Source organism: Taudactylus pleione, unplaced genomic scaffold (assembly GCF_031769625.1).
Source record: "Taudactylus pleione unplaced genomic scaffold, aTauple2 ptg000331l, whole genome shotgun sequence".
NCBI classification, from domain to species: domain Eukaryota; kingdom Metazoa; phylum Chordata; class Amphibia; order Anura; family Myobatrachidae; genus Taudactylus; species Taudactylus pleione.
Window position 1 is genome coordinate 1,407,344 of NW_028284732.1, and position 26,946 is coordinate 1,434,289.

General features: G+C 43.4%; 1 protein-coding gene across 2 annotated transcripts in view; it reads left to right on the top strand.

Annotated features, from left to right (window-relative positions):
* The first annotated feature begins 390 nt into the window (after positions 1-390).
* The window catches only part of ABI3 (ABI family member 3), a 70,589-nt gene continuing 44,033 nt past the window's right edge, over positions 391-26,946 (top strand). The window contains exons 1-2 of one of the 2 annotated variants that reach the window (XM_088443553.1): positions 391-563; positions 21,755-21,922. In XM_088443553.1, coding sequence (XP_088299679.1) covers positions 459-563; positions 21,755-21,922 — 273 coding nt within the window. In that variant the 5' untranslated portion in view covers positions 391-458. The remainder of the gene's footprint in view (positions 564-21,754; positions 21,923-26,946) is intronic. The other variant, XM_088443554.1, reaches the window with a different exon arrangement.

Here is a 26,946-nt window from a genome sequence, read left to right on the forward strand (position 1 = left end):
TGTCTATTATTGTATTATTGTTTTGTAATATTTCACCACCATCTAAGAGGTACTTAGGATTATATCTGACTGTCCTCTTACCTTCACTTGTAAGCACCTACCTATACCCTGTATTGATTTTCATTTGTAAGTCAATTTAATATATTTGTGGTCGTTAATAAAAGTTATGTTTTCCTAATACTTTTTAATTCTTGCTATAAGAGTGCTCTCATTATAGAGTTCTATTTGGTCAGTAAGAACTCCCCTTTTCTTTCGACAGCCTGAGACAGTCTCTTAGCCTATGATTTAGTGTTTGCACTCAGTACATTGTGGTTTCGTCTGAGGAAGTATCTCAGAACCACACAGTCTCTTGCTCACATACACACACAAACCCACTGTATGTCACTTTCAGCAAGTCACATATGCAGAAAGGCTGACATGATACATAATAATCCAGATGTTCAATAACAAGACAGGCAATGACAGACAGCTACAGAGAGATTTCTACAGCAAGACAAGCTCTCAGAGACGGCTACAAAAACCTACATAATGTTGCTGATTACTGTGAGAAGAACTACATGGAGGTAAGAGAATAAATCTGGAGGACACTGCTTCCAAACTCGTGTGACTGAACAGTATTGGGGTGGATGTGTCATAAGAAATTGATGAGTGAAAGAAAAATAATAGGAAAGATGATATAATGGGAAATGCAGAGCCCCAACATCTGCCGATACAGTATCATATATAGATTCATACATGAAATACTTAGCTGCACAGCCGCTAAGTGTATGTGTCACAAATTGCTTGCATAAAATAATGGTAGCAATAATTTAGCAGTTGGCAGTGAGATAACAATAACAAATGTTCAGGTTTAGCTTTTGAAACCACCTACAGGTACAGGTATATGCAAGTAAGCACTTCTGACTAATGGTGTTTTACATAAGCATTTGAGACAGACAGACACAGCTGACTGTGCAATGCTAAACTATCTTTATCTTCATCCAACCTATATTCTTGCTTGACTGTGATAAGGTGTCAGGTTCGAAAATGGATCAATTGCCAACATATTTTTCAGTACTTTATATGGGATGTAGTTGGCACCCTGGCACTCACAAAACTGGGGCCGGAATCCCGACAGAGGTCAGAACCCCGGCTCGAAAATCTCAATGGCTGTGTTCCCGAATATAAGTTTTAGGGTTAGGGTAACTGGATAGGGTTAGGCACTAGGGGGAGGGTTATGGTTCATCTGCAGGAAGGGGGGGGGAGTTAGGGCTAGGCTGTGGGAAAGGGGGTTAGGGGGGGTGGTGAGGGGAAGGGTTAACTTGCCTGCAGGCATCAGTATTTCAACCATCGGGATTCCGACTGCCGGCATTCTGTGCATCGGATTTACATACCCAACCCTTTATATTATTATTATTATTATTTCACTTATAAGGATCCACAAGAGAATTCAAACTCACAACAAATTAATTATACAGACAAGTAAACAATTTCACACATTACATTGTGCAGTTAACATAATTATGTAGAGAAGACAAGACGGAGGGCCCTGCTTGAAGGAGTTTGCAATCTATGGGCCTGATCAGTGGCGTCACATAGGGGGGTGCGGGCCACACCGGGTTTTACCCGCCAAGGGGTGACACCAAAGTTCCGACTCCTCCTTAGTGACAGGAACCGGGTGCTGCACTGGCACAGTGAGGGAGCCGGCACTGCACACAGAGTGGTCCCCAGGAGCAGTCTACACCTCCTGGACCCCTCGGAGTGATTACAATGGGGGTTTGGCCAGCAAGGCCAAGCCCCTACCCCGAGGCCATGCCCCATACAACCCTCCCCACACCAGGGAGCTCATTCAGAACAACTTGCTAGATGCGATCGCTCGTACCCAGCATATGCAAATTCGTCTAAGTGACAGCATGGCAGGCGCTCGCTCAGGAAAGGCATAAGCACGCCCACTTTGTGGTGGCGAGCAATCACTTTGTGTCTATAGACGCCCATTAACATAGGTAGAGATGCCCCCTAGCGCACGTCATATCCTGGAAGTGTATTAAAACATTGGTACATCGAGGTCCATCGGAAGGGCTTGACGCACTTGTGGTTGCCTTACCCTACCGCAAGCACTGCGAGGACTTCAGTGTAAAAAACAGGCAGGTGACGTGTACTATGATAATAATTATGCACGCCTCTGAAACAGCGTTGCTACACTCAGTCACACCTGCGTTCACACCTCCACACCCCTGTTATTAGTGTCATGCCCCTGTTACCACCCACAAATGGCCTCTCCTGCCACTCATTGCACTGGGCTGTCTTTGCTGGGTGAGCTAGCGGATTCCGATTGCTCTAAGTAGAACAAAGCGTACGCATGCGCGGTCTGGCAACATAGGCCGCGTACGAGCGAGCGGCCGCTTGCGAGCAGGTATGAATCAGGTCCCAGGTGTCACTGCGGGGAGGGATGCCACTGGGCCTGATTCAGATTTGGGAATAGAGTAAGATATAGCAAGTGACTGTGCATCTTGGTAAAACGATGTTGCACCGCAGGTGGGGCAGATTTAAAATGTGCAGAGAGATTTAAATTTGGGAGCGGTGTGTTGCAGTGTAAAAATAAATCTGTGCAGTATTTATTGGCTGCATACAAAAGCAGCCAGTATGTACCTCACATGCAAAAAAAATATGTACATTATTTACATGCATTGCAACATGGTTTGTCCAGGTTCACAGTAACTTGCTATATTGTACTCTGGAGCTCATTCAGACCCGCTCGCTAAGATGCAAATGCTACTTTAACTGCTGCCGATGGTATGCAGTGTGTATGCATTGTGCGCATGCGTACCTTAGTGAAAGTTCACAATGCGTTCGCTCAATGCGTTCGCTCACTGCGCATAGCAGAGTGAGTGACAGGGGAAGCCGTTTGTAGGTGGTAATAGGGGCTGGCCATTAATAACAGGGGAGTGGAGGTGCAAACACAGGCGTGCCTGAGCATCTCAACGGCGTTTTAGAGGTGTGCATAATTAAAAGACAGCACCATAGTACACGTCACCTGACTTGTTTTTACACTGAAGTGCTCGCAGTGCTTGCGGCACGGTATGGTAACCTCAAGCGCTGCGATCGCATCCAATGTATCGATGGTTGCATACACTTCCTGAACATGACATGCACAAGTGGGCGTCTTAAGACAGGCTGGTGGGTGTCTGCATACACTATGTGATCACTCTTTAAGAAATATGTGTGCTAATTCATTGCTGTGCGACTGCACTGCTTACGCAATTTGCATACACATCGTGCGAGCGATCGCATCTAGCGAGTGGCTCTGAATCAGCTCCTCTATTCCCAAATCTGAAGTAGGCCCTATATTCACAAGCTTACAAGCTTTACATGTAGAAAAGAGAGGGGGGATTTAACCCCCTATTGTTCCTCAGCACACTGAATTATACTAGCAAAAATATATGAACACTATATGGTAATAGAATATCAGAGATATTAGTTGCATGCATTTGCAAATACATGGGATGCTGCTAGGCCTCGTCAAGGCTTCTCTGTCACTAGCAGTCCCTACACTAAATGGTTCACGTCCGGGGCGCAGAGCGCCCCAAGATAACGTCCAGCCCAGGACCCCCCCAGGGCATCACACGAAAAATAGAAAAAGATTGACAGTGCAGTGTAAAGTATAGAAGTGTGTAAGTAATTACTAAGTGTTAAGGGGTTAAAATATATGTGAAAAATTACATGAATAATAAACAAATATAAAAAGGTGAAAAGTAACTATGTGTATTAAGTGGTGATGCCCTCAGGAGGCCCAGCCAGAGCAGCCTCAGGGGCCCTACGCCCAAACACTCACCCCAAATGTAATGTATGCCAATTAAAGCCTCATAATAAAGGCACATATATATTTTTGGCAAATGTAAGGCCTCATGATAAAGGCACATACATAAATGCATCCGAATTGAGAGCCAGCTTACCCGGGAGTCACCCCTGGGAACTCCAACTAGCACTACTAGAACCAGCATGCCCTGCTAGTGCTGGCTCATTCGTGCATCTCATAACCACAAACAAAAAAATGGCAGCTGCTCAATCAATCTGGTAGTACTTTTTTCAGGTGCATGAAAGTGAGGGGTCATACCAAGTAGAAAAGAGAGGCCCTATATTCACAAGCTTACAAGCTTTACATGTAGAAAAGAGAGGGGGGATTTAACCCCCTATTGTTCCTCAGCACACTTAATTATACTAGCAACAATATATGAACACTATATGGTAATAGAATATCAGAGATATTAGTTGCATGCATTTGCAAATACATGGGATGCTGCTAGGCATCGTCGAGGCTTCTCTGTCACTAGCAGAGGGTGGGTTTGGCACAGTTTTGCGCCCTAATATAAGGTTATTATTAGCAAAGATTGAGATTTCACAACCAATAGGGCTTTGCTCCATACTTCAAGGATTTATAGATAGCAATAGCAACGACTGACCCAGCAAAATGGTATGTTAACCCTTATCTTTCCAGGCCAGTATTGCGAGACACCTGAGTATCATTCAGCTGCCTCGGGGGACATATTATTATTGAAAAATTGTGACTATAAGATATAAATACCTACATGCAATTTTTGCTGGATTTGGATTTGGTTCTAATTCGTAGTCAGGATTTTTATTTGGATTTGGATTTTCCAAACTGCGGTGACTGGCTTTGGATTTTGATTTTGATTTTTTTTTACAAAAATTTACAAAAAAGCTAAAATCACTTAAATTGGGCTTTTTTTTCTTCCTAGATTGTTATTAACCTCAATAACATTAATTTCCAGTCATTTATAGTCAATTTAGACCACCTCACTATTTAAATTATAGTTTTCACCATTAATGGCCAAAGGTTGCAGAGAGCTGAGTGGTTGCCAAGCGTCAGAGCAGTGGCGCAGCAGCACAGACACCACAGTTTAAAGCACATCTATGAAACATTGCCACACAGCAGTGGCATAAATGAAAGGAAGTGCAAGATGGAATTGTCCTTGGGCCCTCCCACCCATCCAGCAGAGTCACAGTACTTGTTTACACGGTGGGCTACCGCCCAAGGAGTCACAGTGCACAATCTTAATCTTACACCGCATATAGGACCTCATTCAGAGTCTCTCGCTAGACGCCCCCAGCGTATGCAAATCTGACAAAGTGACACCACGGGAAGCGATCGCTCGCCAAGGCATAAGCACGCCCACCATGTCTTAGCGAGCGGCCAGCGTACACCCAATCGCACAGGCAGAGCCACCCACCAGCACACGTCATCTCCAGGAAGTGTATTAAAACATTGGTACATCAAGGACAATCGGAGGACTTCAGTGTAAAAATCAGGCATGTGACGTGTACTATGACGCTGCGTGTTAATTATGCATGCCTCTGAAACACTCAGGCATGCCTGCGTTCACACCTCCACTCCCCTGTTATTAGTGTCATGCCCCTGTTACCACCCACAAACGGCCTCTCCTGTCACTCATTTCACTGGGCTGGCTTTGCTAGGAGAGCGAGCGGCCTGCGATCGCACAGAGTAGTTCGCGCATGCGCACAATGAAGAGTGCGCATGCGCATACACAAACCATCGGGCCACTTGCGAGCACACAGCGCTAGCGAGAGATTCTGAATGAGGTCCATAGTGCCCATGTTACAACACACAGTAGTGCCCCTTTTACACAATGCCCACAGTAGTGCCCCTTTTACACAATGTCCACATTAGTGACCGTTATACACAAAGCCCACAGTAGTAATGCCCCTTATACAATGCCCACAGTAGTAGTGCCCCTTATACAATGCCCACAGCAATAGTGTCCCTTACACAATGCCCCCAGCAGTGGTGTCCCTTACACAATGCCTGAAGTAGTAGTGCCCCCTATGCAGTGCCCTCAGTAGTATGCCCCCATTAGTAGTGCACCTAAATGTATGCCCCCAGTAGTAGTGTCCCTAGTAGTATTCCCCCAGTAGTAGTGCCCCTAGTAGTATGCCCCCAGTAGTAGTGTCCCTACTAGTATGCCTCCAGTAGTCGTGTCCCTAGTAGTATGCTCCCATTAGTAAGCCCACAGTAGTATGCCCCCAGTAGTAGTGTCCCTAGAAGTATGCCCCCATTAGTAGTGCCCACAGTAGTATGCCCACATTACAAGTGCCCCTAGTAGTAAAGTGCCCCCAGTAGTTGTGCCCCTAGTAGTATGCCTCCACTAGTAGTGTGCCCAGTAGTATGCCCCCACTAGTAGTGCCCCCAGTAGTATGCCTCCACTAGAAGTCTACCCAGTAGTATGTCCCCACTAGTAGTGCCCCCAATAGTATGCCCCCACTAGTAGTGCCCCTAGTATGCCCCCAGTAGTGTGCCCCCATTACAAGTGCCCCTTGTAATATGCCCCCATTAGAAGTGCCCCCAGTAGTTGTGTCCCTTGTAGTATGCCCCCATTACAAGTGCCCCCAGTAGCTGTGCCCCCATTAGTACTGCCAGTAGTGCCACATTACACAAAAAAAAACTTACCTGAATCCCCTCTCCTGCTGTGACAGCAGCCGTCCGCTCCTATCTGCACTATGGGAGAGACGTCATGACATCTCTCCCATTACTCGGCCGTCTCCCTCTGGGGACGCAGCAGCCAATGACAGTCTGTCTGAGTCTCTTTCTCGCGAGAGTCCGACATCAGGATGCCGTCGTTCGGCCTCAAAGGGAGATCCGAGGCAGGCTGGGGAACACCCAAACAACGTTCGGGTGGACTCCGATCCCCTATGTTCGGAGCGGTTCGGATTCCACAGAATCCGAACCGCTCATCTCTAGTTTCTAAAGGCTGTTACTGATTTAGCAGGTTGGCTGCAAAGCCTTTCTATGACTGCATAATAAACATAACAGGCTTTTACATGTCCTCAGACATGACCGTAATCCATCTCTGAAAGATAATGCGTTCTAAATGGGAAGCAAGAATAATTTGTGTAAATAAACTTCTGGCGGCAGCAATGGTGTCACCCAGTCCCAGTTATGCAAACCAAATACAGCTGAAGTGGAATGTAAACGAAGTGCATTGCAGGTTCTTCAAATATATGAGCACCAACTACTCAAACTAAATAATTGGGGCAGAATCGGTATGATATCCCGACTGTCGGGATACCGGCTGTCAATAGACTGACAGTGGCATCCCAAAGCCTACAATCTCCCGACAGGGGAATGGCAAGTAGTTTTTCTCTGCCCTATTCACCCCCTAACTCTAACCCTCCTTTACTGTACCATAACACTAACCCTCCCTACCCCACACCCTAACCCTTCCGGTAGGTGCCTAAACCTAACTCTCCCCTCTCAGTGCCTAACCATAACTCTCCCCCCTTAGTGACTAAACCTAACCTCTCTCCGGTGGTGCCTAACCCTAACCCCCCTGTCTGGAGCCTAACCTTAACTTTCCCCCTCCCACAGCCTAACCCTAACTCCCCCTGGGGTGCCTTAACCCAACACCCCCCACCCCGCTGCTAAAACCTACCCAGACCGCTATACTTACGATCGGGATGAGAGCATAGGGCAAGAGCTCCCATGAGAGTGAAAAGAATGGAGTAGGTCCCAGTTACATGTGAAAAGCAGGTATTATTAACCCCATTGCTTACAGAGTGAGTTGTAGTCCCTCTGTGAATAGAGGTTGCCAGTTCAACTTTAAAGGTTCCTCCATAGGAACACAAAACAGTGCCAGAGCCAGTGGCAAATGCAGGATTTCTACAGAGGGAATTCCAAATGTTTTGTCCAGTCCATGAAGAGGGCATAATCAGCAACTAACCAGCAAAAATATACATCATACGAAGGTATGAAATAATTCTGACATATACAGGACCAGCAATCACAGTATGCGGAAGTAGGGCCATCCGGTTTGAGCTGAATGTTTTTATTTCAGATGTGGGCATTCCAGTTCACTTGAGCAAATTTGGGAATCAGGGGGGAAACAGAAAATGAACCTTGCACTGCCCTGGACATAGATGTACAGATTAGTCTACTTATATACTGGATAGTGTATTATTATACAGTAATAATAATTGACCCTATAGATGGTCTATATCAGTGCACCAATAACAGTGCATATTTTCAAGATCTCCTAGTTGGTACACAAGTATATTCATTACTGGCTGACACATTTTAAAAGATCAACAGATACTACAGTAATTATTTTATTTGTAAGACTGAGGGGATCTTAAAAAACATGCATCTTTAGTATTATATGCTATTTCTATTGTGGTCATTATGGTGTGGGCTAGGGAAGGGGGTTTTCAGGCAACCGTAAACCCCCCTGCATTTGCCTATGAGAGCTCTACTAGTAAAATAGAGGTCTGGTAAGGAGGGGGTAGACTGAGCCTGCAGTATCTGAAGCTTTTGCTGCAGCCTATAAAAAAAATAACAAGCTATGTATCTCTGGGAGTACTTCTTAGAAGCCTGGACTGAAATCAGCACTAGATAAGGGAGTCAACAACCAGAAGAATATGGAAGTGTGGTCTCAGGATGAGGCTTCTTGGACAGCAGGAAAGCTGTTTGATTTAACAGAGAAAGAGGCCTCAGATTGGGGCCTGCTTGGTTCTCCAATCTGGTAATATCAGAGTTATGAGGAACTATCTTACTAGCAACGAAGTCAAAAGGTCCTAGGAAAGGTAAGGTGAATATCTCTGATGACAATAGGAAATCCTGCACCAAGAATATTATATCAGTAGCAATTTACGTCAAAGAGAATCTACAAATATTACTTACAAATAAAATAAAGAATGAACACTTAAGTATATTCTGTAGGTGCTACCCACTGATTCAAATACAAATAGACTAAACTAAAACAAACAAAGAAATCACTTTTCTTGTTGTAGAATATCGTGATGGCCAGCAGCCTTGCCAGGCCACAGAGCTGGTCATGATGCCTATACATTTTAAGCAAATATTAGTTGTGCATTTGTTAGAGTAACAAGTGGTAAGGGTAACTATAGAATGTTTGACCACAACCCAGTTACCCAATGTGGATTAACTGAGCTAAGTTAGTCCCCTTGACACTGACCAAAAGAGAAGTAAGTAGGGCTACTAGAAATTCCCTTAGAGGAGACCAGGTGCCTAAAAGATGGGACATCAGACTGTAACTTACTGGAGAGAACAGTAGCATTTGCCACTGACTTTGAAGTTTGGAAAAGGCAGATGTTTCATGGAACAGGCAAAAAAAATGGGAGAGTTGTGTGAGAAAATAAAGGATTTAATTAGACACGGCCATGACTTGTGTCTCATTTCTCACAAAGTTTGGACTATGGTACTGTAAGTATACTCTTTAGACATTCTGACCTCCCAATCCCCAGTTTTCAAGAGAAGTGTGCACCGGTTCGTTCAATGAAGATTAATTCCAGCATGTATCAGTAAACTCTCTTTCTGTCTACAAACTGGAAAACTGTAAGTCAAGGCTGATATTAAAGTGGTTGTGGCTCCCACTGAACTTATTAGATAATGGGTTGCAACAGAGAAGAATTACAAAGATGGCGCTCTTCTTTCTTCTCCTGGAATCCCTGTGGGTCATGTGAATCTATTTGCCCCCCAAAAGTGGACTGACAGTGAGTGAGGACTACTACTTTGCAACAGTGATGGAAGCAAAGCTTTTACCCTCAAAGAGTGGGCTGGGGACAAATATCCCTCTGTGGCTACTAATCATATATATTTTAGCTATCTATCTATCTGGGTGTGTAAACAGGTTAACACATACTAAGATGGGGGTAGTCCATAAGGGCTGATTTGGTGACTTTTGTCAGTCAACTCCTTTCACCGGTTGGTACAGTACAGGGCAAATAGCCTGTGGGTGTACCTGTATTGTGATGACTGATTACTAAATAGATTTAAGATAAGATGAGATAAGACTTTTCCAGGTTTAGTTACTTGTGGTATATGTCTCAGAAAAAGAGCTTTCTGTGAAATACAGTTAAACTAGGGATGTGTGCCGACCCCCGTGTTCTGGTTTTGGTTTTGGATCTCCCCTGGTTTTGGATCTGGATTGGATTTGCCAAAATCTCACCTCCGTGTTTTGTTTTCGGGTTTTGGTTTTGGATCTGGATTTTTTCTTTTAAAAATTAAATAAACAGCTAAAATCGCATAAAATTGGCCTTTTTTTGTTCCTACAGTATTAATAACCTCAATAACATTTTTTTCCACTCGTTTCCAGTCAATTTTGACCACCTCACAGCTCACAATATTGATTTTTTTCAACTAGTTAAAGGGCCAAAAGGTTGCATCCAGCTTTCTGGCTCAAAATGGATTGATATAATTAATAATAAAGTTGAGGACTGTGCAAAGATGATTGTTGGGATACCCTTGAGGATTAAAGAATTGATAGTTGGTGCAGCCCATGGCTGTAAAATTGATAATAAATTAGTTAAAAAACAATTCCTTGGTGCAGCCCCTGGCTGTAAAATTGATAATAAATAAATTAAAAAACAACTCATTGGTGCAGCCCCAGGCTGAATAATTAATAATAAAAATAAATTAATAGGTGCAGCCTCTGGCTGTAAAATTGATAATAGATAAATAAAAAAAACAATTCATTGGTACAGCCCCCGGCTGAAGAATTATTGATAAAAAGAAAATTCATTGGTGCAGCCCCTGGCTGTAAAATTGATAATAAATGAATTAAAAAACAATTCATTGGTGCAGCCCCAGGCTGAAAAATTAATAATAATTTAATTAAGTAAAAAGCAATTAATTGGGTGCAGCCCCTGGTTGAATAAATAATAAAAAGAAATTAATTGATGTTGCCCCTGGCTGTAAAATTGATAATAAATTAATTTAAAAACAAATCATTGGTTCCTAAACCAACCATAACATTAATTTAAAATGTCAGGCAGCAATGCCCCAACCAGCACATAATGGAATGGAAAAAGGTGCAAGATGGAATAGTCCTTGGGCCCTCCCACCCACCCTTATGTTGTATATGAAACAGGACATTCACAGTTTAACAAATCAATCATTTCAGTGACAAGGACTGCCAATTGTGGCTGAAATTATTGGTTTGTTTGGACCCCCATAAAACAAGCTGCCAATGTGTGTTGGACATGGAAATGAAAATGGTCCCATACACAAACTGGCTTTACATTACAAGTTGTCCTCGTCCTCATCATCCCCATTAGTGTGTACATCCTCTTCTTCACACAATATTAATTTGTCCCTGCTGGAATCCACCATAGGCACCTCTGTAATTTATTGATGTAATTGTTGGTAGAGGTCTTCCACGTGGAATTTGTAATTGATTTTAATGAACATCATCTTTTCCACATTTTGAGGAAGCAACCTCCTACGCCGATCACTGACAAGGCTGCCAGCTGCACTGAAAACTCTTTCGGAGTACATGCTGGAGGGTGGGCAACTTAAGTAATGCAAAGCCAGTTTGTGTATGGGACTCCAAATTGCCTCTTTTTCCTGCCAGTACCGAAAGGGACTGTCTGACATGTCTAATAGGATGTTATCTCTGAAATAGTCCTCCACCAGTCTGTGAATGGAGACTGTATCACACATAGTCACGGTAGACATGTCACTAGTAGGCAGTTCTCTCAAACCCGACCAAATGTAATTTTTTGGTGAATGATCTGCATGACCAGCAGGCATTATGTAAGGAAGGAGGAAATGATGGCATTTCACGTGCGGCTGCAGCTGACAATTTTTTGACCAACAGCTCTTTGCATAGTTTAAGATTTCGGTCTGTTGGAAAAAACTCACAAGGTAGGACTTAAACCTAGGATCCAGAATGGTTGCCAAACTATATTTTTATGATTTCAATAGATTGACTACTCTTGGATCCTGGTGAAGTGAATGAAGGGCTTGATCCACCAGCCCGACGTACCTTGCGCAATCACTCCATTTCAGCTCCTCATTCAGTTTCTCTAGCTGTTTTTGCAAAAGTCTGATGAGGGGAATAACCTGACTCCAACTGGCAGTGTCTGAACTAACTTCACTTGTAGCAAGTTCAAAGGGTTTGAGAACCTTGCACAACATGAAAATTATTCTCCACTGCGCTTGAGTAAGGTGCATTCCCCCTCCACGGCCTATGTCATAGGCCGTTGTATAGCCATGGTTGGCCTTTTGCTGTTCCTCCATCCGCTGAAGCATATAGAGGGTATAATTACACCGAGTTACTACCTTTTGCTTCAGCTGATGGCAGGGCAAATTTAACAGTACCTGCTGGTCATGCAATCTTTGACATGCGGTTGCCAAATGTCTAAAATGTCCATATATTTTGCGTGCCACTGAGAGCATCTCCTGTACACCCATCATTTAAAAAAAAAAAATGTTGCACCACCAAATTAATTGTGTGAGCAAAACATGGTTAGTGTTGGAATTTGCCCACCTGTAATGCTCACAATATTGGTGGAATTTTCCGAAATCACAAATCCTGAGGAGAGTCCAAGTAGGGTAAGTCATTTAGCAATGATTTCCCTGAGTTTTTCTAAGAGGTTCTCAGTGGTATGCCTTTTAGTGAAACCAGTTATACAAAGAGTAGCCTGCCTCTGTATCAGCTGTCTTTTGGTAGATGAGCTGCTGCTGTTGCTGTTGTAGGCAATACACCTGCCCAGTGGGCTGTCACATTCATGTAATCCTTAGTTTGCCCTGTCCCACTTGTCCACATGTCAGTGGTCAAGTGGATAGTGGGTACAACGGCATTTCTGAGGACATTAAAAAGGTTTTTTTTAGTGTCCTTGTACAGACTTGGAATTGCTGTTCTAGCGAAGTGGAATCTAGAAGGGATCTGGTAGCGAGGACACAGGACCTCAATTAACTGTTGAAAACCTACTACAGTAATGGTGGATACTGGATGCACATCTAATATCAGCATAGCTGTTATGGCATCAGTAATCCGCTGTGCAACTGGGTGATTGCTGTCATATTTGTTTGCCCTTGCAAACGATTGTTTGACAGTTAATTGTTTTTTGGAGGCTACACTACAAGTAGTCTTCCTCTTGGTCCCCTTCTGGGATGAAGATCCACTCACAGCAACAGCAACTGGCGTAGTCATCAAGGATACTTCTGAGGAATCACAGATAGGAGAGGAGTCAATCATGCTTCAAATAACAACATTGGATGCAGCAGGAAGGCGATTGGATCCCACAGAGAGGGAGCAGGTAGGTGACACTGGACTTGTTACGTTTTGAGTTTTGGAACTTGGCGACATACATTTTGATATTTGATGAATGCGCTCCAAGTGACGTAACAAGGAGGAGGTTCCTAGGTGGTTTAGGTCCCTCCCTCTACTCACTCTTGCTTGGCAATGGTTACATATGGCTTGACATCTGTTGTCCGGATTGGAGTGGAAATAATTCCACATGTGAGAAGTGGATTTTTTTGTCTTTTGCCCCGGCATGACAGCAATAGGCTTTGGCTTTTTCAATCCATTGGCAACAGCTGTTGCCTTACTTACACAAAGGAAATCCTCGGCATCAACATCCTCATCACCAACATCTTCATCATCAACATCCTCATCATCCTTAGCGCCTTCAACTACCAAAATATCCTCCTCCATGTGCAATTCCACAGAAGCATCCTCACTGACTATGTCTGCAAGATGTTGACTTCCCTTCCCCACATTTACAGAGGGCTCACAAATGTTGGAACTTGGAGGATCCTCCAGTACACTAGTATTTAGGTCTGGCTCACACATGGCAATCGCGGACACACTTGCACTCTCCTCAGGGATTTGTGATTTTGATTTCTCAGGGCACACAGTTGGTTTTTCCGGAGCTGTCTTACTCTTCTTAACAACTTAATTTTTTAATGGTACCACCACCACTACTACTACAAGCAGAAAGGCTATTAGAACCAGCAGTCATCATAAATAAAGGCCAAGGCCTTATCCTTTCCTTGCCACTTTGTGAATGGCATATTGCCAATTTTTTGTTTATCCAAAGGCAACTTGCCTTTTGATTTTTTTTTTCTTTACTACAGTAAAAGTAGCTTTACCATATCCATGGCATGACTTAAGCCCTGGGGCATGGGCCTTCATAGAGGACGAGGAAGTTGACGGGCTTGCATCATCATGATGACTGCTGGTGCAAGCTACAACATGTGGTTCTTGGCCTTGCTCTCCTGTCATATGACAGCCCTCCATATTTTCTGCGGTCTTGAAGCAGTGTCACAAGCACCAATAGTGTAGCCAAGGTGTGGTTACAAATTTCACACATGTGCAGTCGTGCGCACACAGAAAAAAAATAGACAAAAGACACTTTTTTTTTTGGGTCCAGAACTTGGGCCCAGTGCACATATTGATGATGACTGGAGTTGGGCAGCACTAGGTTGCAACTTGCGTTTCTGGCTGTATCTTGTTCTTGTGCGGCTAAGCCTAACACGCACACACACACAGAAAAAAATTAGACAAAAAAGACGCTATTTGTTTTATTTATTTTTTTGGGTCCAGAACTTGGGCCCAGAGCACAGATTGATGATGACTGGAGTCGGGCAGCACTAGGTTGCAATTTGTGTTGCTGTGTCTTGTGCGGCTAAGCCTAACACGCACACACCGAAAAAAATAGACAAAAGAAACAATTTTTGGGGGCAGGGGTTGGGTCCAGAACTTGGGCCAAGAGCACAGATTGATAATGACTGGAGTCAGGCAGCACTAGGTTGCATTGCTGTATCTTGTGCGGCTAAGCCTAACGCACACACAGAAGAAAATTAGACAAAAGACACTATTTTTTGGGGGGTGTCCAGAACTTGGGGGGGCCCAGAGCACAGATTGATGATGATGGGAGTCGGGCAGCACTAGGTTGCAACTTGCGTTGCTGCTGTATCTTTTGCAGCTAAGCCTAACACGCACACAGAAAAAAATAGATAAAATACACTATTTTTTTTTTTTTGGAGGGGGGTCCAGAACTTGGGCCAGAGCACAGATTGATGATGACTGGAGTCAGGCAGCACTAGGTTACATTGTTGTTTCTTGTGCGGCTAAGCCTAACACGCACACACACACAGAAAAAAATTAGACAAAAAAGACGCTATTTGTTTTATTTTTTTTTCGGGTCCAGAACTTGGGCCCAGAGCACAGATTGATGATGACTGGAGTCGGGCAGCACTAGGTTGCAATTTGTGTTGCTGTATCTTGTGCGGCTAAGCCTAACACACACACAGAAAAAAAATAAAAATACATTTTTTTTTTGGGTCCAGAACTTTTGCCCAGATGGATGCAGCAGACAGCACAGCACCAGCCCAGATGGATCAGCACCAGCCCAGATGGATGCAGCAGACAGAACAGCACCAGCCAAGATGGATCAGCAACATCACCAGCCCCGATGGACACAGCAGAAAAGCACAGCAGTGACAGCACCAGATGGATCAGCAGTTCACCAGCCCAGGACACAGCAGACAGCACAGCAACAGCACAGGAAAGTACTACCTATCCCAGCCCTACACTACCCACCTTCCCTGTTCAGTCTCCACAGCCGGAGTGAAATGGCGGCCACCGCGTGGTCCCTTATATACAAAGAGACGAAAGCTCGCAAGCCAGAAGATTTCGTCTCTATGGTTTTGCCTCGATTGAGATCCGGGGACGGTGGGGGTACCGAACGCAGGTTCAGCTCTCGCCCCGGATCTCAAAATTCGGGTGGGGTTCAGATCTCTGATATCCGAACCCGCTCATCTCTATTTTAAACTAGAGATGTATGTGGACCCCCATGTGTTGGTTTTGGTTCTAAACCTTCATCGTATTTTGGTAATGGTTTTGGCAAAACCACCATCAAATATTTTGGTTTAGGATCTGGATTTCTTTAAAAATTTATAACAATAGCTGAATTCATGTAATTTGGACCTATTTTTGTTCTTACAGTCTTTATAACATCACTAACATTCATTTACAGTCAATTTTGACCACCTCAGAGCTCACAGTATTGTTTTCACCAATATTGGCCAAAGGCTTCAGCAAGCTGGCTGGCTAAACTAAGCAACAGAGCAGTGGTATAAACACATGGCAGTTTATTAAACTGCCATCCTATCTGCCACTGAAGTGCAACTATGTTTCAAAAGATGTGCTTTATTGTTTTAAACGATATGATCCTATATAATGTTTTCATTAATCTAGAACTAGATAACAGGCAAGATGAAGATGCAGGTAAACTGAGGTGGAGTATTTTTGTAAAGGAAGCCAGGTAAACCATTGTTTGTTTGATTACTAACAGTAATTACTGTAAAGAAATGTGAATTGGAGACATGGAAGAAATTATTATGAAACAAGCTTAAAAAATCCCAATGAGATTTTATAAAAGAAAAGGAAACTGAGTCCAAACATGAAATTATAGGCCTCAGGCTAATACAGGCATTTCAATGCACATTCACAGCCTAGTTAATAATTATATGATAATTATATGATTTGATGAAATTATTATACAACTTGAAGATTATATGAAGATTATGTGATTTGATGATGAGAAGATGGTGATGGATGGTCCTGCACGATATAGAAGAACATCAATGTCCCAGTAAAGTAGAGTTATATATGCTGACTATAAAATACATACAGTAAAGGATGATAAGGAGGATGATACTACTTTGTAGTATCGGTGGAGAAGCTGCTGGAAACAAAGCCTATACTCCTGGATGAGAAGATGGTGATGGATGATCTTGCAAGATACAGCAGTGCCCAATTAAATTACAGTAACATATGCTGACTGTCAAACACACCATCTAGGCAAAGCCCATTATGAAAAGTGGTATGCAATGGAATTGTCCTTGCACCCCCCACCCTTTTGTTGTACAGTATATTAAAAAGGACATGCACAGTTTAACAAACAAGCACTTCAGTGACAGGGACTGCCACTTTTGCGGCTAAAGTGCTTGGTTTATTTGGGCCCCCACAAAGAAACAACTTGGTGGTTTGGTTAACAGTGTTGTTAATCATCATTACCCTCATCACTGTTAATGTAATCATCACACTATATCAGCTCATCCCCACTGGACTCTACCATTACACAAGTTTCTGTTTGTTGTATTTGGTGGCAAAATTCTTCCTCATAAAATGTATAGTACATTTTGATGAACATCAGCTTTTCCACATTTTATGGAAGTAGCCACCTATGCTGATCATTCAAAAGGTCCTTGGCTATGCTAAACACTCTTCTGAGTATGCACTGGAGGGTGGGAAGCTTAAGTATACCAAGGCTAGTTTGTATAAGGAGCTCAAAATTGCCTTATTCCTTCCAGTATTTAAAGGGACTGTGAGATGCTAATTTGTACATTATCATTAAAGTAATCCTCCACAATTCTATTGATGCTTACTGTATCATATTGAGTCACAGTAAAGGTGTCAATATTTTAAGTCTGACCGCATGTCATAATGTTTCACTGAGGTGTTCTGAGTTGACTCATAATCATCGACAGTGGATCTCTTGGAAAAGGTAAATTTTCTCTTGGCAGCAGCATTTACAGGAAAAATTTAAGCAGGAGATGTCATTGTGCCATGTGATAACTTGCTCGCAAGGAGCTCTTTGAATCGCTTAAGTTCTGTGTCAGTTAGAAAGAAAGACATTACATAGGACTTAAACCTAGGATCAAGTATGGTCACCAAACTGTACTTATCCAATTGCAAGATGCTGCATACCCTTTGGTCCCAGCAAAGTGAAAAAAGAACTTGATCTACAAGTCCAACATACTTAGCAGAATGGCTTTGTTTCATCTCCTCCTTCAGCTTCTCTAGCTGCTTTTCTAGTAGTTTAATTAAGGGTAATGACTGACTCAGGCTGGAAGTGTCTGAACTCACTTCATATTTTACAATTTCAAATGGTTTCAGTAGCTTGCATAAAACTAAGTATTCTCCCTGTGTTGGGCTAAGGTAACATGGCCCACTCCCAACCCTATCTCATGGCTTGATATGTACATTTGGATGGCTTGTTGCTGATCCTCCAGTTGCTGAAGCATATAAAAGGTGAAATTCTACTTGGTTACTAACCCTTTCTTCATTTGATGGCATGGCAATTGATACTGTTGTTGCAGCTGCTGCAAATTTCTACATGTGGTTGCTGAATGCTAAAAATGCCATGAAATTTTACCGGCCTCAATCAGCATGTCTTGCATGCATTAAGTTTATTGTGTGTGTAAAACATGGTAAGTATTCAAATGCATCCAGTTATAATACTCAAACAATGTTACTTGTGTTATTGAAAATGACAAATCCTGAGGAAAGTCTTAGCAGCGTAAGCCATTTTGCTATCACATTAGTGAGTTTTTCCCACAGATTGACTCCGGTATACCTCTTAATGAAGTTGGTGTGAAGAAGCTGGCATTGTGTGTTAGATACTGCTGCTGTTGAAGATGACACACCCACCCTGTGAGCTGTTACAATCACGTAATCTTTAGTTTGACTAGTACCGCTTGTCCACATATCTGTAGTTAAGTGAATAGTCAGTACAATGGAATTTTTCTAGGCTTTAATGTCACAGTACAGGTGAGGAATTGCTGTTCTGGTGAAATATATTTGAGATGGAATTTGGAAGCGTTGACACATGAACTCAACTAATTGGCTAAAAGCAGATGCATTGATGGTGGATATTGGACTCTGATCTAATATAAACATAACTGTCATGACTTTAGTGATCTGCTGTCCAACAGGATGGTGGCTGTCATACTTGGTTCCTCTTGCCAATGACTCACTCAGTCTGTGGGTCCACCTGCTGTCGGCATTCCCTGTTAGCAGCACAAATGGTGAATAGCTGAGCCTATGTGTCCACCCTTCTCCCAGCATCCACTGTTGTTACAGTGGGTGGATCCACAGGCTGAGTGAGTCATTGGCAAGAGGAACAGTCATCGGCTGCACACTGGATGTGCTTGATAAAAATGAACTATTTCTACAAATACCCACTTGTTGCATAGTACTGTGCAATAAGCGGGTAACCAGTGAGTGACTTGGCAGTGGATTGCAGACTGTTATTCAGCCATAATGTATTTATGTTGTCTGGAAAAAAAATTTAAACCTTCATAATCGAGCTACTGGCTGGCACATGTAGTCAGGGGGTAACTGAACTGAAAGGTCTGCTGGATTAATTTTTCCGAATTTACATGCCAATTATCTTTTCTGTGGATGACTGTCCGCTACCTATTTAATTATATGCCAAGTGACTGCCTTTGGTACTGTAAAAACTGGATAAAAAATGGTTCATTGAAGTCCCTCATGAATATTTAAATAGATACATGGTCTCAAAGATTTTGTCCTCTATATTGTGCATAAGGCAAGATGTTTTAACAATTATGTCTCACGAGGAGCACTCATAGTCAAATTGTGTCAAGATGATCCATTACAGTGGCATTATATGCATGTAGGTGTTTATAAACTTCATGTTGTCTTGTTTTAAGGAATAAATGTTTATCTTTATTTTTATTGCACACTCTTGACTCTTATTTCTGTACAGATACAGGACAGCACAACCTAAACCTTTTTTCTTGTTAGTATTTTGTGCACTGATTTGTTGCGTACTGTGCATGTGTGAACCAGTCATTGTGGTAACACAGACCCATCGCAGACTGATTGACAGGAAGTGCCATTTGTGGGTGGTGATGGGGTTGGTTGGGCGACCGCAGGCGTGCCAGTGCATTTCAACAGCGTTGCGGGGGCATGCATAAATTAGCCTCTGCGATACCATACGCAGCCTGAGGCCTCATAGGGTGTGCTGAAGTAAGCAATTCCTGAGTTAGGTCTGACCTGCCTTATCTGTGCCTATGGGTCTGATGGTACTCTATTGCACCGATGTTTTCTCAGTCTTGCTAACAATTACGGATGTGTGTGTAGGTGAAGTGGATGTCCTTATGTAGTGCTGAGTTTGCATTACGATCACTATGGATTAGCATACTATCACAGTTGAACTGTGTGCATTGCGTACGCTATATTGCAATCCGTAGGGAATAAGGCCCATGGTATGATCATTTCCTTTCCACTGTGTGTGGTGTATATCATGTTGGCAATTTTACGTTTTTCGGCAGTAAATTTTCCCTTCATAGTTAGAGGTGATGTTTTCTTTAAGATTTTGAAATACTGTTTAAATTTGATGTACCCTTCCTTAATGTATTAAAGAAGTACTATGACTGCCAGCACTAGTACAGGGTTGCTCCTGCTCTTCTATTTACTGATCAATGATTGATTTCAATTTTTACACCACATACAGAAGTAAAGCTACTGTAGTTGAAGTTAACTGCCACAACACCAAGCGAACGTACAATGAGGTAGTGAATGAGGGACTGTTACCTTTACCTTGCATTTTTATGAAAATTCTGGAGATTTTAGTTGACACAAGCAAATAAAATTGTCTTTTTTTTTGCACTTATTATTTTTTGGTGCAGTTGATATGTACACCCAGGAACTACAGTTATATACGATGCCTCCCCTAAATACTCTTGAAAAAATTAAATACATTGTATTTGAATAATAAATATAGAAGACTTGAAATGTTTTTTTAACACCAGCAATAAATGCCATTTTTACACTTATTATTTTGTGAGTTACAGCTGGCTGGGACACAATCACATCCATAAGTACAGTAATATATGCTGCCCCTTAGAAACACATGCACTAGCAGAAAGAATATGATTTAAATTAAATTATAAAACATAGATTTTTTTAAACATCAGAATATATGCATATACACATATAGTCATATACATATACATGTGTGTGTGTGTGTGTGTGTGTGTGTGTGTATATATAATTATATAATACAACAGCATCCTAATGGCATTTTTTAAACAACTGCAGCCCACACCCTCTCCCTACACTCTCCTGTGTGAAATGGCGCCTCATCACAAGAGAGGGACTGTTATATGCAATCCAAAGCACGCAAGATCCAACTTTTCTAGAAAAATTACGTCTTGCCTCATTCTGAGATCCGAGCTTGGCGGGAAGACCTGAGCCGGGACTTGGTTTTACCCAGAAACCCCAAGTTTCAGTATGTTCGGATTTTTGTAATACCGATCTGCTCATCTCTAGTTTAAACTATAGTAAATTGGGAAATGAAATATTCAAACAAAATACATATATACAAATATGTCCCCTCTAATAAATGTATTACTGTGCCTTTTCCACATCCAGACATAATTTTTGTTCTATTTGCATAATTTTTACTATTGCAGTGATAAAAAAATCACGTATCACTGCAAATGAACAAAAACTAGTATGACCACAACAGCTGAGTGAAACACAGCTTCTCCAACAATACTGCCCATATACAGTAACAAACAATTTACAGCTTTATGGGCCAGTCTCTGCAATGTCTGCATATGCATGAACCAGCATACTAGTTAACTAATTTGAAGTAGAACTGAAAGCTCCGGCTTAAAGATATGAAATACAGCATATGTACTTTAAAATGTTTAAAATATATATATATTTACAATAATGTATTAATAAAAAAATATGAATTCAAAGAATAAGGCACATTTTTTATTATTTTGGTCAGTTATCCCCATCATGACTGTCATCTGTTGCAAAATGATCTGATCTGGCAATCTGGCCACTTAAGTAAATGTCTACATTGAAACTGATCCAACTGTTCTGGTACCATGTTGAGTGACTAATTACATTTTTCTGCTTCCCTCCCAAGCTGGTCTGTTATGTTTCAGTAGAGGTCATCAAGTGACTCAGATTTGTCAGGGTGGTGCCACACATTGCATTAGGATTGGACAATTTCATAAACATAAACTGACAAAATTGGATGACCAAATCTGCACATTCGTGGCCAGTTTGTGGATGGCCAAACACTTGTTTAACTAGCTTCACAGTGTTGCAGACCAGTAGCCTTTTATATTTTGCCTTAACAGTTCATCTTACTGTCTTCCCAGGCTCATGATAAACATAAAGCTCTGGAGAATACCATGTCTTTAGTTACACAGACCCTGGCCAGTGTGGCCTGCCAAGTGGGGGCTGCCGCACAGAATGTGTCAGACATGTTGGAGAAACAGAGCCAGAGACTGCAGCAGGAGGAGGCAAAAGTTCAATTACTCTCTCAGGTCAGTCACCAAACCACTATCTAGGCCAGTTAACATAAATTTGATTATAATTTTTGGTACTTGTGAACTTTACGGACTCATTGCAGAAATAACCCAATGAATGTTTTAAATGCTACTTGTGTACTTTACATACACAAGTGCCGAAAGTTGTCCCCATCTAAAGAAGAAAGTTGTCCACTCGCAAGGGGAGCCATACTCACAACCCGATAGGTCCCGACAGCTGTTTCGTGCCTCCTTCCACTTGTAAACATGCAAAATGTATCCAGTGTAACTGGATGGTTTAACGACGAAGGAGGCACGAAACAGCTGTCGGGGCCTATCGGGTTGTGAGCATTTTTTCTAAATGGTGTGCTGGATTTGTCCTTGATTGGACTCTGCTGTAACAATTGATGTTATCCAAGCACCCTGAATCTGGATATTCTAAGTGATGTGCGTCCTATATTTTTGTCTATATACTGTGTATATATATATATATATATATTTATATATATATATATATATATATACAGGCCAGCGTGACAGGCCAGTGTGACACGAGCACTCGGGTGATGCTGATACTGGTATGTATATATGTATGTTATTTTTCTGTTTCAGGGGTAAACGCAGGATTTCTTGGGGGGAGTTTCCATATTATATTATATATATATATATATATGACACACGCAGCACACACATACAGATAAAATACACACAACATACTTACACACACCTTATTTGCTATTGCTGCCGGGTGGCCGTGATGATCCTCCCTCTTTCTCAGTGCCATAACTAGACATTCTGGTGCTCTGTGCGTGAAAGAGTATCGGTGCCCCCCCTTCCTCCATCATTTTTTCACCAATTAATATTCACATTAAACAAATAAATAGGGAAATTGTGAGTTTTTTTACAAAGAAAATAAAACTCCAGAGATGTTAGTATTTTGGTCCAATTGGACCACACTGACACTGGCTGTGCAGATATTAGTTTTATTTTATATAACTATGGTGCCACCAAACAGCCCCCCCTCCCCACTCTTTCCCTGGGACTCCTATGTCTCACACACATACATCACAAACATCCTCCCCTCCCCTTGGACTTCAATGTCACACACACATCACACACATTACACACACATACATCACAAGCACCCTCCCCCCACCCCTCCTGGGACTTCAATGTCACACACACATCACACATACATACATCACACACACATCACACACACACAGATCACACACACATCACACACACATACATCACACACACATCACACACACATACATCACACACACATCACACAGACAAACATCACAAACACCTTCCCCCCTATCCCTCCCCGGGACTTCAATGTCACACACATCACACACACATCACACACACATACATAACAAACACCCTCCCCCCTAGGACTTCAATGTCACACACATACATCACACTCACACATACATACAACACACACATCACACATACCCTACCCCCCTTCCTCTCCTAGACTTCAATATCACAGATAAAGCACACACATACCACTCACCCAGCCAACACTAACAAGAGACTGACCTGACTTGATTCTGCAGTTAGCCTCTCAGTGCCATTCAGCCTTCCCGCGCCACGCCCAAACAGCTCCTCATCCTCGATCCCTTGTAGACTATGCCTTGTGGGAATTGAGTGAGTCACTTGTTTACTTAAAGCCAGTGCGCCATGCGGGAGCCGGGGGAGGCAGAGTCCGCAGCAAGGTTGTGGATAGATCCCCTTCCGTAGATGTACCTACTGAAAGGGATCTATACACAACCTTACAGCAGTCAGGACAGCCAGGTGCGCCGCTGATATACATCGCAGCGGGCACCCGGCATGGCTGCAGCGGCCAGGTCCGACCCCAGAGTATTCTCTGCTCTGTGCTCTGTACCCTGGTTACGGACAGAGAAGGAGACAAGGCTGTCTCCATCCCTGAATTTTTTTTTGGATGGTCAGGGGGGGTTTCTGAGTACTCAGAACGCGTGCGCTAGTGTGTTTATTTGTGATATTGTCTTAATAAAAGAGTGCTGAGCTCTGAAACGTTGACCACTAATATTGCAGTTTGTCGTGATATTTGAACATTTAGTCCCGGAGTTCCGTCTGCTATTTCTGGTTGTATATGAGTTTTCTCTGGAGAGGCACCCGGGCCAGTTGCTATATCTGTCTTTCTGAGTACCGGTCTACTATCGTTCTCTCTCTCTCTTTTCTCTCTCTCTCTCTCTCTCTCTCTATATATATATATATAAAATCAGTGCTACCCCTCACTGCAGCTAAAAAATTTAAATGAGTGACACTACTGTAAGTGCACCAATAAAATGTAAAAAACAAATTTATAATTACTCTTTCCAGAGCTGTGTGTTTTCTTTAAGCATATACTCTGCATATACATTGTACTCTGAAAAAATATAATTGACAATGGTGCATTACCCTTATAAACAAAAACATAAACACCCCAGTGTGCAGAAAAAAAAAATGTGTTTCTTGTTCCACACAGCTCTGGAAAAAAAAATCTGTATAGAAGACTAATCACATTTTTCATCTCGACAGGATGCCCATCGGCTGTGGCATTAGAGTAAATACTGCAACTGTGCACACCTCTGAATTACCCCATAGTGCTGAAGCAATTAATCCAAGGAATAAAGGGTTATCAACAGGGGCGTATTAAGAGAGAAGGGAGCCCCTGTGCAGTCTTCGTCCATGGCCCCCTCCTCTCTCTCTGGTGGCCGGCAGTGCACTGAGCACAGCACCGCAGCAGTAGACTCTGGGTACAAATCTGTGCCTAGACTCTACTGTGCATGCAGGGGCGGATTTACCACTAGGCAACCAAAGTGGCTGCCTAGGGCCCCGCAGGTCCCAAGGGGCCTGTGGACAGGCCCCCTGAAAGCCGGGCCTGCTGTGCTGTAGCAGGCAGTATAGTAGCAGCCAAACAGGGGAGGACAGAGGAGGCAGACTTACAGGCCAGGTAGGTTATGAGTAGATTGGACACTATTGCAGGGCTGGGTGCTGCGATTGGAGCTCAGCTCCGATCAGGCAAGCTTTCTGTGTTCGGCGGAGCCCTCTGTGACATCCTTTAGCTGCCCGCTCCAATCAACTTTTTATTGCTACAGCGCACGTGATGTCTGACATCATGACGTCACGCGCCGTGCAGAAAGAGACTGTTGGAGAGGAGCCGCGAAAGTGGGGCATCAGGGAGGCCCTGAGTACGGTGAGAGAGGCCGTTGCATGGGGTGCTGCTAGGCTGACACAGAAGTGTGTGTGTGCCTTCTGGGGGAGTCCAGTACTTTATTACTGTTGTATTATCCTCTGCCAAAACCTGCACTGGCTCCCATTCCCCTACAGAATCCTCTTCAAACTCCTCACCTTCACATTCAAGGCCCTCTATAACTCTACTGCTCCCTACATCTCCAACCTCATCTCCTTACATACTCCCTCCCGCTCACTCCGGTCGGCCAATGACTGTTACCTTTCCTCCACCCTGGTTACTTCATCTCATGCACGTATCCAAGATTTTGCCTGTGCAGCCCCCCTTCACTGGATTGAGCTCCCTCGATCGATCAGGCTGTCCCCGACCTTGCAGAGCTTCAAACGTGTACTGAAAACCTAACTGTTCATCAAAGCATACCCTTCCACCACATAACCGTGTCACCAAGTCTCTGTCCCCGAAGCGCAGTGAGTGAAGCGAGCCCACGAGGTGACAAATTTCTTCTTTTGGTGTCCTTTATGGGACCTCACTCCACGCTCTCACTCCATGTCACTTCCAGGTACAAATACTGAAGGGGATCGATACACTACCACAACTATCTACATGTTACCTTTCTCCTGTCCCCTCCGCTGTATCCTTTCCCTGTCCCCTTTGTCGTGGCCCTGTCATTTCTGCCTTGGCCCTGTTGCCTCTTTCCTGGCCCTCTTACCCCTATCTCCTGTCCCCTCTGTACTGTCCTGGTCCTGTCATCCCCAGCCTTTCCATTTCCCTTCTGTCCTAGTTCTGTCACCTCTGTCCTAGCCCTGTCCCTTTCACCTATATCCTGGTCCTGTCAATGCTGTCCTGGACCTGTCACGTCTGTCCTGCCCCACTGTCCTATACCTGTCACAAATGTCCTGCTCCTCTGTCCTGTCACCTCTGTCCAGGCCCTGTCACCTCTTTCATGTCCCTGTCACCTCTGTCCTGGCCCTGTCACCTCTTTCATGTCCCCGCTCTGTCCTGGCCTTGTCACCTCTGTCCTGTACCTGCACCCCTTTCTCGTGTCCGTCTGTTCTGTCCTTGTCCTGTCTCCCCTACCCCCACTGTCCTGTTCCTGTCACCTCTGTCCTGATCCTTTCCCACTGTCCTGTCCTTGTCACTGCTATACTGTGAGTTGGAAAGTTAGGAGGTATCTAGAGAATAGCAAAGCACTTGGGGGTCATTCAGAAATGTACACAAACCTGATGGTTTGTATGCATCTCCGATGGTGGAATGCTTATGCATGTTTAGAACCCATTCCCTGATTTTGCAGCTGCATTAACATAAAGTCAGATGCAACTGCAGTAAAAGACTGCATTGCTGGAAGGTCGCTGCTCCCTCTGACTCAGAATCAGGCCCTGTGAGGAGGGAGTATCCCGCCCCCTGAACTGACTCTCCCCAATTAGGACTGCTTCCAAAAATTTTCCAGGCTGATTTTCCATCCCAATCCGCCCCTGAGAATGATGCCAATAACCTGCATTTCCTCCTCTACTAAATATATTTTGATTGTGTATCTGGGAGACACTGGCCCTCATTCAGAGTCGATCGCAAGAAGCGATTGCACACTCTGAATGAGGGCGGGCACTTCTTGTTTTGAAGTGCTGCCTCCAGGTCGCAAGCTAAGCTGTGGGTTACCACCCACAGCTTAGCTTGCGATCAGGGTAATGGTCGCGGTGGTCATCACCATCGCGACCATCGGGGCTTACGACCAGACCCTAAGGTTGGGTCTTGGCACTCGTAAGCCCCAGGGAACTTCCTGCTCTGTTTGACCAGGAAGTTCCCCACTTACATCATTAATGATGTCAGTGGGCCC